This window comes from Panicum virgatum, chromosome 5K, assembly GCF_016808335.1.
Source record: "Panicum virgatum strain AP13 chromosome 5K, P.virgatum_v5, whole genome shotgun sequence".
In the NCBI taxonomy this organism is placed as follows: domain Eukaryota; kingdom Viridiplantae; phylum Streptophyta; class Magnoliopsida; order Poales; family Poaceae; genus Panicum; species Panicum virgatum.
Genome location: NC_053140.1, coordinates 8,236,221 through 8,253,213, shown reverse-complemented (window position 1 = coordinate 8,253,213; position 16,993 = coordinate 8,236,221). Strand labels below are relative to the sequence as shown.

The window sequence follows — 16,993 nt, the reverse complement described above, 5'->3', positions numbered from 1 at the left end:
CAAGACCTGGTGACCATAAAAGTTTGTATTTAGGCCATGTTTAGATCTTTAATCGTAAACCCCATAAACAAAAAAACGTCACATCTAATATTTTGACATATGCTTGGAGTACTAAATAAAGTCTATTTACAAAACTTTTTGCATGGATGGACTGTAAATCGCGAGACGAATCTAATGAGTCTACTTAATCCATGATTTGCAACAGTGATGCTACAGTAACCATCCGCTAATCATGGATTAAAAAGTTTTGTAAATAGACTTCATTTAGTACTTCAAATTAGTAAAATACCGTCACAAAAAAATTTACGCTGTATCTAAACACGGCCTTAACTTCGTACACACACGTACGGCCTTAACTTCGTACACACACGTGCAAATGCGCACACACACTCTGTCTCTCTCTGCGTAAAACGAGTTCCGGCTCTGTTTCAACTCGCTTGTCTAGGCAGAGCAGCGCCGGAACTCTGTTTTAACTCTGGGCTTGCCTTGTTTGGTTGCTCTGATCTGGCCCAGATCCAACCCTTTCAATTGTAACCATCGCTTGAAGCATATTTTTGTGGGCCGGAGGAAGTTAATTGGCCCAAATAAACTTTGCACACTAGCTTTTCTAGCTCCGACGCGTCCAGATACGCATGCACTACAGCACCGCCCCGGCATGTTCGCACCATGCCCTTCCAAAATCATGCATCCATGCAGCAGCCCCCACTTTTTTTTTTTAGGAAAGCCCCACTTTCTTTCGGCAGGCTTTGCTACTCACACTGTGCCTGCATGCATGCCTTGACTTCTTTGTTTATTAATTTTTATTTTGTATTTATTTTTCTTTCTATTTATTTCCATCCTTCTTTTATTTTTATTTCTAATGTTGTAAGTGGTTGAAAAGTGTGCACTATTGATCTCAGACGCGCATATGAAGTGCAAATATTTTTTTACTGTTTCTTTTTGTGTGGAGACTGAGTTGAATGTAACATTTTTTATTCATTATCTTTAGTTTTTCTCTTTTCTGTTCCTTTCCTTGCAATTTGTATTTTCCTTTTTGGTTCTAATCATTTTATATATTATTTATTTCTTTTGTAACTTTTTCTTTGCTTTGTTTCATTCCAAAATCATGTCTAGATATTCTTTCTTCATATTGCAGTTCATCTATTTTTTGTAATTCACGCTAGCTATCTTATTTCTTATATAACTAAAGTTTAATAGAATTATATTTGATGGTTTCTAAAGTGACGCTAATTCTTCATATTTAAAAAAGCTCATGCTTCCTATATACTAATTTGGTCGCATTCTAGACTTATTAGTGGGCATGTAAAATAATTTAGTTGTACACTAACTTGTTCAGCTCATGTACATATCCTATTTGCATATAATAATAATTTATTTGGCAAGTGGATGCATTTGTTCTTCATGCAAAATTATTTATCTGCATGTAAATAATTTGTTCACAATTATAAATTATTTGTTCACTTTGTAGATTAAATTGTTTGCCTATATTGACTCATTTGTTCGTGATACTTATTTTCCATTATTTATCTATATAATCAAATGTTCGCGATGTTTAATATTTTGTTTGTTGCGCATTACTATTTGTTGGTTCTGTTTGATTTTTGTTTGTAAAAATAATTATTTATTCATGTTGTTAAAATATTTGTTCTCAACAGTAGAAACTAATTATTTAATATTAATTTTTCTTTAAAAAAATATCATGCAAATATAGGCAAGTGTGGTCTTATTTTGAAGATCTCGCTATAAAAAAGATAATAGTGCAATTGGAATTTAATTTTGATGTATGGATTTAAGATTTATACATTTTTTAATATGAACTCTTCTTGCATGTGGGTGATGATATCAATTTTGGTTTCATCTGCATGCATGCATGTGTTTTTCTGTTTTTCTTCCAACAGAGTATTGTTTGTGGCTTAGTTTATTGGGCTAATACGCGACGGCTCATTTAACATGTATAGGTTGTTCAGGCAATGGTTCACAGGAGCGTCACCTCAAGCGATAGGCAGTCGCGCCCTCTCTGGAGCGGTTTCAGAAGTTTTTCCATTATCTAAAAATGAATCCAGCCCAAGTATACTTTCGCTATGCATAATAATAATATGTTACTTCCTCAAAAAAATGTCAGAAAATACAAATTGTTCGTTTATTCAGTGCAGTCTGTTTTTCATTAATAAATACCGTGTACAATACCAAGCTTCTACACACTTCCATTACTACAGATACATACTTTTTTTTCTTCACCCCTGCAATACTAATATCTATATGCATCACCCCAATCCCAATATACGAATAAGTAAATGGTACTAATAATCCTTGTCGTAAATCGCAATCACCGTGACCAATGTGTGTACATCCGGAGCGAGAAGAAGGCTAGAAATTCATGTCGAGCACGAGCGGCACGTCCCCCTTCTTGACGTCGAACGTCTGCTTCTTCACCTCGCCGGCGGCCGTCGTGAGGAATACCTGGTACGTGCCGTGGAACCCCCTGAACCTGAACGTCCCGTCGGCGTCCACCTTCCCCCTCGCGTGCGACGTCCACTCCCGGCGGAGCCCCGCGAAGCGGCTGCCGGCCTCGGTGAGCCTGCCGTCGGCGTTGACGAGCTGGCCGTGGGAGCGCCACATGTGGCCCTGCATGAACCCCCACAGCATGACGCCCTCCACGGCTGGGTGCGCGAACGCCTCCCTGAGCACGATCTCCAGGTCGTCGGCGCGCACGGCCTCGTCGGCGGCCGACACGTCCAGCTCCGTCACCCAGATGGGGAGCCCCGTGGCGGCGAGTTTGTCCAGCGCGTCGCAGATGATGTCCCCCACCGGGTGCGTCACGTGGCCCTGGATCCCGATGCCGCCCACCGGCGCGCCGCGCCGCTGCAGGTCCGTGACCAGCGCCACGTACTTCTCCGGCGTCGCGTTGGGGTCGTTGGCGCTCTCCACGTTGTAGTCGTTCACGAACAGCGCCGGCGCCGGGTCGATCCGCGCCGTCTCCCGGAACATGTGCGCGTTCACGTCGTCGCCAAGGCGCTGGCTGAAGAAGGCGCCGTGCAGCATCTCGTTGTTCACCTCGTAGTGCGGGAACCGCCCGGCGTAGCGCGACACCAGGCCGCGCAGCCGGGCCTCCACGGCGGCGCGGAGCTGGTCGCCGTTCAGGGCGCGGACCCACGGCTGCACGGCGTTCTCCACCGCCCAGAAGATGCAGTGCCCGCGCACCGGCTTGCCGTGCCGGTCGCAGAAGCCGATGAGCTCGTCGGCGTCGGCGTAGCTCACCAGCCCCTGGACGGCCTCCGTGTAGTACCACTTGAGCTCGTTCTCCAGCACGGCCCAGTCGAAGTGCCTGGTGAAGAAGTCCACGTACGCGGGGTTCTGGATGCCCGCCTTGGTGATGCACGACCCGATGGGGAAGCTGTTCTGGACCTGGATCACCTGGATGCGCGCTCCGGCGACGCCCGACACGCCGTCCTCCGCCCCCCGGCTGCTGAGCTTCAGAACCACGTCACGCTTGCGCACCTGCAATGTTCATCCACTCGTTGATTCATTCACGTGGGCAGGAAATTGAAATGCAGCAGCTAGCAGCACGTACCCTGTCAGCCTTCTTCCTGAGGTGCCTGAGCCTTGGGATCTTGTTCACGGCGCACACCTGCAGGTCCATGACCTTGAAATCCACCCCGGCCGGCGGCCCGTGCACGTACACCTTGGCGCCGCGCGGCGGCTCGTCGTCGTCGACCCGGAACGAGCCCTTGATGTCGCCCCACTTCCCGGGCTCGACGACGACCACGCCGCCGCCGACCCGGCGGTGGTCGTCCACGCGGACCTCGACGTGCACGGCGTGGGAGCCCTCCGCGCCGCCGCCGCCCACGCCGACCCACCCGGCCACCCGGTACGTGACCTTGGGCCTCGGCGCGCGCGAGAGCGCCCGGCACAGCCCGTCCTTCTCGTCCCTGCGGTGCGCCGCGAGGACGTACCGGCCGCTGGGCTTGCGCGCGCGCCAGACCGCCTCCTCCTCCTCCTCGTCGTCGTCGCCGTCCGCCGTGGCTGCCAGCGGCGGAGGGAGCGCGTCGGCCGCCGGCGGGTCCTCGGCGTGCGCGGAGAGCGTGCACGAGCCCGACGGAGCCCAGCCGGCGAGGCCGTCCTCCGAGTCGCAGTGGCCGTCGACGAGGTTCATGCCAAAGTGAGCCGTCTCCTCCTGCGCGCGACACACATGATAACCAAGGCAATGAGGCAGAGACGACACATGTCGTGTGCACAGTGTGTGTCGGATCGAGAGGAGAACGCAGGCTCGCGAGCGGCGAGCCGGCGACGGATGTGATGTCGAGGACACCATCAGAGCAGTTGGATGGGCGGCGGACAGCTCGGGGAATGCACCTAAGACATCTGTTGCTCTGGGTTTGCTTGGATGCTTCGCTTTAAAGGAAGGAATGAGGAGCCAGTGACAGGTGCCTTGGACATGAGTGCATCGAGCACATCTTTTGGCCACAAAACCCACATCAAGTTGTTGTAGTTTGCAAAGAAACATGATTTCACGTGGTTGGTGAGCAAGCTACCCTGGATTACATACGTGACAGAACCCAAGATTGGGCACCAACTTATGTCATGTTTTCATTCCAGTTCAGGTTGTCTCCCACATATAGGTGAGAGGAAAAAAAAACAAATGTAATGGCATGGTACTGAAAAACAAATGTAGTGGCTGCATGCATAATAAGTAACATAACATGTAGTAGAACAGAGTACCATTACTGTTAGCTACCATGCATGGAGCACACATACCTCAGCGAACGCCATGTCAGGCTATCAACCGAGATCGAAGGGGCGAGGAGGCTGGAGTAGGCGATGCAGAACGAAGCTGGAGCGCCAATGGACCGAAGAGCTCGGGTGTTGTTTCTTGTTTAGGCTGATTGGCTCTGTGTCTCGAGACTGCAAGTGGTGATGGCTGGGTTTCAGTGGCATTCAGAGGGGGTCGCAATTTATAAGGCGCCGATCGAGCCGACCGGCCAGCAGGCAAGTTCGTTCGTTCGGCGATCGCGTTCGTTGGTTCACCGCGGCAGGGCAACCGAAAAGGTCTCGTCGCGTGCCGAAACCCAGGCCGGGGAGAGAGGTTGAATTGAAACCCTGGAAGAGCTCCGGCCCATGCCCATGGCCAGGCTTAGCTACCTAACCCGTATCTTTCGCCTATCTTTTGTATAACAGTCAAGTTTGGGCAACGCGGGCGCTGGCACGCCGCCGGATCCCGGCCGGGCCGCGTCGTCGCCGACGTGCGGGGCCGGGACCGGCCGGTGGCCCGCGTCTCAGAGAGGTACCGAGTACTGTACTGTCATGCTTCGTGACGGTCATTATTAGCTTTGTTAATTCATCTGTCGCGGTAATGATAGATCGGCGGCGACGACGACGACGGCCAACGAGCATGCCCGAGTTCCGATCCTTTTCTTGGCTTTGCTTTGAGAGGAGTAAAAGTTGCTCGACCCCTTCGGCTGCCGGCGAGCCAGTTGCATTGCATGGGTGATGGGAACTCCAATAGGATCGCGACCTGGGCTTGCAACAAGATACGCCGATGGGCCCGTTTACATGACCTTTAACGGATGTCCACAGCTTGCAGGGTGTCGTTCCAGCCGCCCCATTACTTGCACGGTCAAGGAACAAGAGATTTCGCGTGGACGAACGGAGCAGGCAGAGCAGCTGTAGCACGGGCTGGCTGGCTGGCCGGTCATGGCGTCGCGTCAAGCTACAAAAAGATTTGCTGAGGCCACGGCGCTCGCGTCACTTGCGTGGCAGCGTGACCGAAAGCGGCGTGGCTGCAAACCTCTCTCCACATCGTCGTCGTGTTCATTCCTGCCTCGATCATATCTGCGAGCTCTCGAGATACCGAGATCTATCCATGGATCTCACGTTGCAGGCGGGGCGGGTTGCAGCTGACCGCAAACCCACAAAACTTGCCACCAAATTAGTTCGCGGGTTTGTGGGCACCCACTAATTTAAACCCACCGATGATAAGTATTTTGTGGGTATGGCGGCACAGAACATAAGCCCGCATGACCCGCATGTGCAGTATGGTCGGCTAGTTTGCTCACTGCTTCTTTGTTTGCTTCACAGCCATGGAGTATTATTGACAAAAAAATTCAAATAAAATCTAGAAAAAGAAACTGATTTAGAAAGGCATTAACACTCAGAATCATCATATGGTTCTATTCGAATGAATTAAACTACAACTCCGGATAGATGACAGCATTTGAGATCAACAACATCTTTCAGCAATACACCTCAATATCTGACAATGTTTTAAGTAAAAAAAAAAGAGTAGCTGCAAAACCTCTTCTTCCTTCAACCACATCCTTTCTTCAAATCTGGGAGTATATTGAAATCAAAAGAAAAAATCTTGATCAGAGCAGCAAATTTCACTAAAAAAACAAATAATCAGAAATAACCCCAAACCTTGGATTGGGGAAATAACCTCGGGAAGCACGACATGTGCAGGCAATGGAAAATCAGATCCGAGGAATTCAACCATGCACCAATCACATTCGAGGGGATCTATATGAGCAGATCCAGCACGCACCTTGGGGGGAGGGAAGATGCCTCGGACTGGAGGCCTCAGATGCTGACGAGAAGGACAGAGACGACCTGCATGATTGAGGCTGTGGGTGCCGCGAGCGGGCGGCTGGGGCAAGAGCGGCGGGAGGCTCTGCGCTCTGGGAGGCTGGGCGTGTGCTCCTGGGAAGACAGACGGAGGCGTGGAGGAGTGCGGCGGCGACGGGGGGATGCGTTCGACGGCGGCGCGAAACTGGCGATAGGGTTTGCGAGACTTCGCGGGTTACTGCGGGTTTTCCTTTTGTCCAGTGGGCTTGGTGATGCGGACAGCAGTGGGCCACAAATAATTTGCAGCTGGGCCACTTGCGTCGCGATCGATGATTTCACGGGGCGGGTTCGTGGGCCCGTATAAAAACCCGCCCCGCCTGCAACTTGACATGGATCGGATCGTTGGAGCGGAAATTTCGTTCTGGACGGCACAGCCACGCTGCCGACCCAAGCAACCGTCGTAATGCATGGGAGTTCTTGCCCGGGAAGCATTCGACACCACCCACATGCTGTGCTCTGAATGAAAAGGTAGCAATGGCGGCGGATCGTTAATGCTTAGCGAACTCGCATATGCAGGTCGATCGCGCCATGACTTCATGTCCAGAACGCTGGATGGGTCGATAAGTTCGGCACCATCATCGTTTCCTTGCGCCGTCGAACATGTATCTTGGTATCCTCAGCTCGAAAGGCGCTTCAATAGACCCTAGAGGGCGCCCCTGCATGTGGACGAGACCATCTAGAAGGCTAGAGAGAAAATTTGTCACACAAAAACATACAGTATCATATCGTTTTACTGAATGTACATATCGTATTTGGTTTCTGTAGCAACAGTTGGTCTGAAACCCTAAGTACGGTCATGTTGACCTTGCGAGACACATAATTCAGTAGGTGGTGATCGGTCCCTGAGTTGATCGGTAGAAATATCGTATAGTACATTCTTTTATGTCTACTAAGTATGATTAAAAAATGGTAATATCTTCTTTCATTTGCTTGCTTACGTGGCTTGCATTATTTTCCAAAAATAGTGCTACATGCATATTTTGTAAAAAGAAGTGTTTCATGTTTACATATCTTCTGGAAAAAAAATATGTTTCCTTTTTATACTGAATCCACAGAAGAGCGTGCATCTTTGTATTAAGAAGAGAATTAGATAATTCTTATCCCAAGAGTGTCTCCTAAAAATTAAGCGAAAATACATTCATGATTATTAAAAAATAATATATTTTCTATTCTCACTTATATTTAAGCGAGCAACTCCTACGCGCATAAAGGCACAACACTCTCTGAAAGACTGAACCCCAACCCCTTTAAAGCCAGTTTGCAAGTTCAGAATCCGAGTTCAACATCTAATCCACTAGGTTTCAAATAGACGGCTATAGCTGTTAGTTAGGGCAATAGCATTTAGCCCGCTAAAGCCGGCTATAGCCCGCTAAACATTGTAACGGCAGCTCTGCCGCTAAACACCTTAGCCGGCGATTTAAAACTATGGATCCAACCCAAGCAACAGGAAGCAGGTTTAATTTCCTCCCCCTTCAGTAATGATTTAATCGGCGATCTTGGCGGATCGGAGCTGCGCAAGGACTAACGAACCACATCGAGAGTGACTGCTCGTATCACTCCCGCCCAAGACTAGTGGACCACATCTCGAGTGACTGCTCCTATCACTCCCCGCCCAGAACATGATTGATTCGGGTAACGCTGAAACTGCTACTCGGTAGATTATTAGTCTGTTTGGATCCACCTAGCTAATCTATTAGACTAGTCTCAGTGGGAGTATCATCGACATAATTACCAAGACTATGAACTAGTAAGTGAGCCGGAGGAGTGTCATGGTGATGACACTCCTATCACGTTTCATGGCACTCCATTCTCTCTCTTCATAATGACTCTGTCACACCAGCTTATTGGATAGTTGCTATTTTAATTAAAAGCGGTTTAGATACACAGTCGCTGATCCTGTTTGGATCCATCTCAACAAAAATTAGTTACCAATTACTCCGTATGAAATGCCCCTTTTCCTAGTTTTTTGTTTCAGCTAGGCCGCTCGGGAATGCTCGTAACTGTACCTATACGGATGAGATCAGCCCAAAATCTGGATCGTAGTAGAAATAGCACATGGAGCTAGCCGAGGAGCCGCAGCGAACAATGAGGCCAATAAATTCAGTCATAGCACGTCTATGCACAGTGCCAAACACTCCCTCCCTCTCCTCTCCTTCCCTCCGCCTCCGCCGCCTCCTCACTTCCCCGGCTCGCCCGCCCCGCGTGCCCCGGCGAGCAGGCACGGCCGGCGAGGCGCGGATCGAGGCGGTGAGCTCCGGCCGCCACCGGATTCAGGCGCACCGAGCTCCGAGCCATGGCGGCGGGCCAGATCCTCCCTCTTTCTCCTCTCCTCCCCTTCCTCTTCACCTTCCCTCTCCTTCCACACCAGTTCCTCGCGGCTCTGAGCTGCGGCGCCCAGCCCTCCACCCCCTCCCTCCTCACGCCCACTCCCATGGTGGCGGCGGTGGCGGAGGCCTCTACTGCGGCGGCTTCTCCCTCTCGGTGTATAGAAGTTAGATTTTTTTTTTTGACCCTGGCGGGACCCAGGCGCTGCAGCCGCGTCCCTCTTCGTGGCCGGACCTAGCTTTTTCCAAAGTAGAGGCACATGTCGTCCTGTGGGCAGCCTGTTGCTCCCAAGTGTAACGTCCCGCCTCCCCGAGGCCGGGCCCGCTTACATCTGGCTGCTTTCTAGGATATAGATTGTCCTCACAGACCAACACCACATCTGGCTGCTTTCTAGGATATAGATTGTCCTCACAGACCAACACCAGTCTTTTCTGCACACTTTGTCCTCACTCGTGCGCACCCGGGAAGAACTTCCCGGTCGGTCACCCATCCCCAAATTTCTCCGGGCCAAGCACGCTTAACCTCGGTGTTCTTTGGAGACCGGCTTCTAGAAAAGAAGTTGCAACTTGTTGGTATGAGTATCCTATTAATCCTATTAAGCCCTCGGCCGGGGTGTCACATGCTCACCCCCTTAAGAGACCGACGTCCTCGTCGGTCAATCCCAAGCCAGGAACGTCCTCTCTTGGCCACGTCCCGTACGTCCAGTGCCAGCAGCCCATGTGCCACGTCCGTGCGTCCAGTGCCAATGGTCCCTGTGCCACGTCCGTGCATCCAGTGCCAATGGCGCATCCCAGATGCCCGCGCACTGACCCGCTACGCGCCCGTGCACATGCCGGTGGCATCTGTGCCCCACGCGCCCGTGCTCATGCCTCCACACTTACGCTCGTACGTGCTCGTGAAACCGCGAGAGTCGGCTCTGATACCATTCTGTAACGTCCCGCCTCCCCGAGGTCGGGCCCGCTTACATCTGGCTGTTTTCTAGGACATAGACTGTCCTCACAGACCAACACCAGTCTTTTCTGCACACTTTGTCCTCACTCGTGCGCACCCGAGAAGAACTTCCCGGTCGGTCACCCATCCCCAAATTTCTCCGGGCCAAACATGCTTAACCTCGCTGTTCTTTGGAGACCGGCTTCCGGAAAAGAAGTTGCAACTTGTTGGTATGAGTATCCTATTAATCCTATTAAGTCCTTGGCTCCCTCCCCACGGCGTATATGAGTTAGAGTATTTCAGGTACTATTCTTTGCAGCGCCAGTGCAAGAAAAATGGCTCTATTATAGACCATATTATTGTAATTTTGGTGACTGAGTAACAATATAGTCAATGTGACTAATAAATTTGTGAGCTCATATTATAAGATTTCTGGATCCCATGGATGAAATCTAAATCATAGTTAAAATCATCCAAATCATAGTTAATTAAGATGCCCAAACAATAGTAAAAATTCATAGAATCACGGCACTGGATGAACCGACGACATCAAATTATACAGTGTGGACTAGTGCAGAATTCAGACGAAGATCAAGTGAAGAAAACCCTTCAGCGCCGGGTGAACCGAAGTTGTACCAGATGATTTGGTACAGTTGCCAAGCGGCATCGGTGCAAGCATGGTCTGATAATCACTCAGAGAGCATGTTTGGTGGGAAGAAAGTTCCGGGAGAAAACCCAGATAGACCGGCGGGCGGGTGTCGGATGAAGCGGCGGAGCAATGACGAGAAAGAGGGGCCAACGAATATATAGCTGAAAAGAGGTGGTACCGGATGATCTGATACCCAATCAGTCAGTGTACCGGTTCATTCGATAATACTACACTTTTTCTTACCATTGGAGCAATGACTTCTTAGAGTTGTTGGGTTATTTATATCCTCTACTCTGACATTTGAGGTTGATGGAGCGTAAAGAAAGCTCATACACATAGAAGAATACATCCAAGCCACCAATGTACTTAGTGATCACATACATAGGCTTTAATTAGCATATACTTTATTTGATAGTGTTAGTGCTAGGCTAAGTCTAGAGAGAGCGAGAGAGAGAAGTGTTGCTGCCTTATGTTCAGTTCCAGAGTGAACCACCACTGTAATCTTGGTGTGCCGATCCCTTAAAATAATCTTGGTGTGCCGGTTCCGCCGGCAAGTCATCAACCCTCCGGCTTGGTACGGAATGGCGACAACAACAATGTTTGGGGAACGAGGAGACCCCACCTTCATGGGAAACTCCCTAGTAAAGACGACATCAAGATGACCGGTGCAAGGGGTGATGTGCATTGCCTTTGTAGAAAGGTTCTCATCTATTTGGCTTGAGTCTTAGCAGTCGAGACCAAGCCACTGACCGGAAGAGACTTGATGACCGGGAGCGTATGCTTGGTGGAGCTCCAATATGGACTAGAAATGGCTTTTGTCCACCGATACCACAGAAAAAAAATCGACATGTCGAGTTTCCATCTCTCTAACCCACTCATTTATTTAAGTTTCCACAATTTTTACTTGCAATTTGTGTGTCTTTCTTTACTTAAAGTAGTATTTTGATAGAATTAGTTATAACTTACAAAACTCTTATTTTGAGTGGGTTGAAATATTGGACGAGCCATAGTTGTACGTCTTGATAGTATGATCTAGTTTATATTTCTTACAAACTAGATGTAAAGTATAGATTAAGATTTTAACTTTGCTAATTCAGACTTCTGTGAGACAATGATTCCTTTCAACCGGCAACGCCGTTCTCCGCCCGTGCCGCCGGCCACACAATTAACAGCTTGCGCGACACTCAGGCAACGAAATCGAACGAGAACAGACCACGAATAAATGGGCAATAATGGAGGCCGTCACATCTATGCTTTCTGAGATTCTTTCTGCCAACCGGGCCAGCTCGCAGTATCTAATTAGGGGAAAATCGGTTTACATTCTCCAACTATCACAAAAATCTGTTTTCAATCTTCAACTACGAAACCGGACAACATAGGCCATCTAACTGTCAAAATCGGGCAAATTTGATCCCTGGAGTGGTTTTGAAGGTGGTTTTCCATTTTGTGAGATTTAAAAATATTCAATTTTACACTAAAAAATTATAAATAATTTATTTTAAGTCAAAAAATTATGAAATGGGTATCAAAAGTTTTCTAAAAATGTAACTTATATATTGTCACATGACTTGTGAGCTATTCAGATTTAATTTTTTTTATATTCATAATATTTGGTTGCTTGCAGTTATGTCTATTATTTTTAATAACTAAGATTCAAATGGAGCAATAATATATAGGTTACATTTTTAGAAAAATTTTGGTGCTAGTTTCATATTTTTCTGATTTAAAGTGAGTTAGTTTTGATTTTTAGATCTAATTAGATTTATTTAATTTTTTTAGAAAATACAAAACCACCTTCAAAACCACCCAAGGGCCAAATTTGTCCTTGTTTTGATAGTTAGATGACCTATGTTGTCCGGTTTCGTAGTTGAAGATTGAAAATCAGATTTTTTTTAGGGTGAAAATTGGACTTTTCCCATCTAATTACGCACGTTGACAGGACGAAAATGGATTCGCAGCTCCTGTAGTGTGTCTGTGTCTCCGTCGCCAACCCGCCGTCGGCCGCGTTGCCCGATCCGGCGCACGCGGTTCTGCCCGTGGCCGCCGTCGTCAGCGTGTGGCGAGCGCCGAGGCCGTGCGACGGCGAGCCGACGGCCGGGTTCACGGCGGCACTAAGCGTAGCCGCGCCGCGCCTCGAATGCTCCGGCGTCGATCGCGAGAAGGCGAGCCGGCGCATGGCACGCGCCGCGCGCCCCGGCGCCCACCCACGATACCCTGTCCCTCCCCATTTATAAGCACAGGCTCATCTCCCGTCGTCCTTCCTCCTCCCACAGCCACCACACTCCTTTCCCATGGAAAAAACCCCTGGTCGTCCGTCCTCCTTCGCTGGTGAGGCTCCTCCCAGTTCCACGTATCCTCGTGCTCTTTCTTCTCGCTCCTTTGCACGCCCTTTCATCCTGCTTCGTTTCTTTGCCCACATTATCTTAAGCTGAAATGTCACAATGCAATTCATGTGTTATAATAATCCTTAAATTCAGAAGAGAAATTACAGGTCCCTGGCTGTCAAGGAAGAGACTAAAATCAATGGATTCGGAGGTGACAGTTGTGGAGTAATCGTTTGTAGCACCGGGAGAGCCGACACCGAGGAAGGGGCTGTGGTTGTCTTCCCTGGACCTCCTGATGCTCAACAAAGGTCGCACACCAACATACTACTTGTTTCACCGCCCCGACGACGTCACCGCGTCCGATTTCTTCGGCGTGGCCAGGCTCAAGGAGGCCATGGCCAAAGCCCTGGTGGCCTTCTACCCCCCTCGCTGGCCGCCTCGGCGTCGATGGCAGCGGCAGGGTAGAAATCGACTGCAACGGTGAGGGCGCGCTCTTTGTCATCGCTCGCTCCGATGTCGCTCTTGACGAGATCAAAGACTTGAAGCCGTCGGCGGAGCTAAGGAGCCTGCTCGTTCCTCGCATCGAGCCGCCGTCTGTCATATTGGCCGTGCAGGTCGATCCACAGCTTCTCCAATCCAAGATTGGAGCTTCCATTCCATGCACCCCTCGTATACCAACCAATGCAATTTGGTACATGATGTGTGCAGGTGACATTCTTCAAGTGTGGAGGGGTGGCGCTAGGGACGGCCCTCCACCACGTCTCCATCGACGCCATGAGCGCGTTCCACTTCTTCCAGACATGGTCGGCCTTCTGCAGGGACGGCGACCGCGCTGCCGAGGAGGTGGAGCTCCCCTGCCACGACCGCACCCTCCTCCGCGCGTGGTCCCCCCCGCCCGCCGTCCAGCCGGACGCTCTCCTGATGTTCTACCCCAAGCTCGCCTTCTCCGAGCCGTCGGGGCCCATCGCCACCGAGGTCTTCGCCATTTCCAGGGACCAGGTCGCCGCCCTCAAGCGCCTCTGTGGCGGCGGCGCGAGCACTTTCTGCGCCGTCAGCGCCCTCGTGTGGCAGTGCGCGTGCGTCGCGCGGCGGCTTCCGCTGGACTCCAAGTCGCGGCTCACCTTCCCGGCCAACGTCCGGCGCAGGGTGAAGCCGCCCCTCCCGGAGCGCTACTTCGGCAACGCGCTGGTCAGGGTGGGCGTCGCCGCCGCCGTGCGGGATATCGCCTCGGAGGCGCTGGGATCCGTCGCCGGACGCGTCGGAGCAGCCATCGCCCGGATGGATGGCGATGATGAGGTGGTGCAGTCCGCGATCGACTACTACGAGACGGCGGAGCAGGAGCTGGACAGCCAGCCGGCGAAGGGCACCCTGCCGGAGACCGAACTTCAGATTATCAGCTGGCTCGGAATGCCGGTGTACGACGCGGATTTTGGGTGGGGAAAGCCGGGAGCGATGTCTCGCGCGGACTCCAGCCGCGGTGGGCTTCTGCACCTCATGAGCAACGGGCCAGCAGCTGATGGCGGCGTCCGCGTGCTTACGTGCATGGCGGCTGCAAATATCAAGGAGCTGGAGCGGTTGCTTTACGAAGCTCTAGCCAGATGCTAGTTAGTGGCTTCATGCGGTTAGTGGAAGGTTGGGAATAAGGGTCGGAGACACCATATAAGTAGGCTATTTGTGGCACGGCCTGGGTGGACTCATCATATGAATTGTTGTTTGTTGGATGCTACTGTAGTATTAAGCCAAATTTCCATAACCGTATTTTCCATCAAGCACTTTCGTAATGTATTCTAATAAAAAAATTGCTTGCCACACCTCCTCTACTCTCTAGTTGCCTGATTTCTCTCAAAATCTCAATGGAAAGTGTGGCTATTGTTGAGGTTTTTAGAGAGGAAGAAGTCCATTTTCTACCATTGAACTGTTACTTGAGTTTGGTTTTGTCCATCTAACTACAAAACAGAAATCTTTAACCATCGAACTTTTAAAACCATTTACATTTGGCCATTCGCTGTTTTGAAGGTCGGTTTCGCTGATGTGGATGACACGTGGAGGTGGACCCCACATGTCATCATCTTTATCTCTCTCCTTTTCTTTTCTTCTCTTTCATTCTTCTCCACCACGTCCACTATGCTGCCGATGCCGGCTCTACGGAAGACTCATCGCAACCGCCACCGCCGCTGGCCACCCCTTCGACGCCACCGCCGCCTGGCTGCATTTCGCCTATCCTCCATGCCCAGCCCCTGCCTCCGCCTCCACGCCCTCATCCACTTTGTCGCCACCGGCAGCTCCCAATTGCTTGGCCTCCATCTCCTGCATGGGAGCAACTCCCCCACGATGGTGTCCGCGTCGTGCATGCTTCGGAGGCAGCGCTGACGACTGCGCCGCCCCCGCCACCACCTGCCACCGGCGTGAGGATGCGGAGTGGCACAGCTTGCCGTCGGAGCTCAGAGATCCCACTTTTTTGTTTCATGTTTACTTCACAAATTCTTGTTTCCAAATTTTCTGAAAACTTTTAAATCTTTTGTTTCATTTTTTATTTTATTATCATTTCCGATTGTTTTGTTTAAAATTTGTTTCATATTTTTTATATATTAACTTTTACACAATATTTGTCACATCAAGTTTGCATAAATTTGTTTACTGTTTTCATTACATAAATTTGTAATATGTTTTTATTTAAATTTATTTGATTAAATTTCTAAATTTCTTTTACTGGTTTGGGAACTAAGTAAAGTTTTGGTTCGGAGATCATGGGTGTAAAATCTGGAAAGAAAAAGGAGGAATTGGAAAGGGGCGGGGGGTTGCATTATTAGGTCCCGTTTGGATCCTAGGATTAAATTTTAAACCTCTTATTTAAATGTTAGAAAATAAGGACCAAACATGAGCTAATCGCTATGCTAATTACAGATAATAACTAATTAGTAGTTAGAAGCCATTAGCTTTGACTAGACTATGTTTAGACTATTAGAACATAGGGCTAAACTTTAGAAGGCCAGAGCAGTGGCGGAACGTAAGCTAAAGAGAGGGGGAGCAAATTGATAATCTCCATGAAAAAAGCTGTAAAAAAGTTGAAAAAACTAAGAACTAAGCATCCTTGAGTTATTGGACCTAGTTTGGGCCCCACTGTGGTCCGTCGCTGGGCCAGAGACTAGAATAGCAATAGGGAATAGGTTCTCTCTATGATACGTTAAATTGATATATGCTCTCAAGACTAGCAAGAACGGTACCACGAGGATTTGAACCCAGGTTGCCTAGTTTAGAGGGTGGTCCAATGACCACCAGAGTTCTCCTTCTCTCTAGAGCCGGCTCTATATTCTCAGAGGCCCTAGGGCGAATGAGAGACTATGAGCTCTTTAGATCAACTATTTTTCATTTGTGACGCTAATTATAAGAAGATAGAAGTTCTAATAATATACATAATTTATGAAGAATAATATCAATATTACAAACTATAAGAGGACTAGAAAATTAAACTAATATGACGATGATATGAATTATGATTACCTCAAATAAGAACCAAACTCCAAAGACTCCTTTGTGATTCAATAAGCTGTTCATCCCGTTTTCTTTTTTTCTTTTCTCAGCACAAGACAAATGCTTCTTTGGCAACATCGTATGATCCTAGGCTATACCTAAAATTGAGCATAATAACTTAAATTACTTGCTGAAATTTAGACATCTAGAATCAAGATTAGAGAACAAGAGAAGATTACCTGTTGGCAAATGGCAGGCGGTAGCGGTCAGTGACCTGAAGGCTGCAGACGGCAAGACGCCGCGCCGATTGCAAGACCAGAAGGCTGAAGTGCGGTGCGGCCGTGCGGGCAGGAGGCCACAGGCCAGACGGCGTCGGCGGCAGGCGGAAGTTAATGCGACGGTGTGATGTGTGACCTCCGATCGATCCCAATTCTCCGACAACGGATGCAGCACTCAGGAGGCGAACGGCAAGGCGTGCGGAGCCACTGGGTCTGATGCAGAGTTGGGCCGGATTCATATATATAGTGATTTATTCCTATTTGATGGGCCCCCTTCCTTCTTGGGCCCTATGCCAGCGCACTCGCCGCTCTGGGCTAGAGCCGGGCCTGCCCCTCCCGTAGGGCTAAACTTTTTTTTTTGGAAACAATAGAAGGAGCTTTGTCTTTCAATTAAGAAG

At 49.5% G+C, this 16,993-nt stretch overlaps 2 protein-coding genes and 1 long non-coding RNA gene across 3 annotated transcripts; 1 reads left to right on the top strand and 2 right to left on the bottom strand.

Moving 5' to 3' along the window:
- Window positions 1-2,121: 2,121 nt before the first annotated feature.
- LOC120706088 (endo-1,4-beta-xylanase 1-like) lies at window positions 2,122-4,903 on the bottom strand. Its single transcript, XM_039990656.1, has 2 exons — window positions 3,572-4,903; window positions 2,122-3,498 (listed from the first exon to the last, which is right to left on the bottom strand). The coding sequence occupies exons 1-2, from the start codon at window positions 4,502-4,504 to the stop codon at window positions 2,368-2,370; spliced, it is 2,064 nt and encodes a 687-aa protein (XP_039846590.1). The 5' UTR covers window positions 4,505-4,903; the 3' UTR covers window positions 2,122-2,367.
- Window positions 4,904-6,126: 1,223 nt separating this feature from the next.
- Window positions 6,127-6,808, bottom strand: LOC120706087. Its single transcript, XR_005688194.1, has 2 exons — window positions 6,539-6,808; window positions 6,127-6,326 (listed from the first exon to the last, which is right to left on the bottom strand). It is a non-coding gene; the product is annotated as an uncharacterized LOC120706087 (long non-coding RNA).
- A 6,337-nt stretch (window positions 6,809-13,145) lies between these two features.
- Window positions 13,146-14,730, top strand: LOC120709645 (putrescine hydroxycinnamoyltransferase 1-like; the record flags this gene model as incomplete). Its single annotated transcript, XM_039995320.1, has 2 exons — window positions 13,146-13,460; window positions 13,555-14,730. Coding segments are annotated over 2 exons (1,212 nt in total), but the record flags the coding sequence as incomplete, so codon positions are not given.
- Window positions 14,731-16,993: the final 2,263 nt, after the last annotated feature.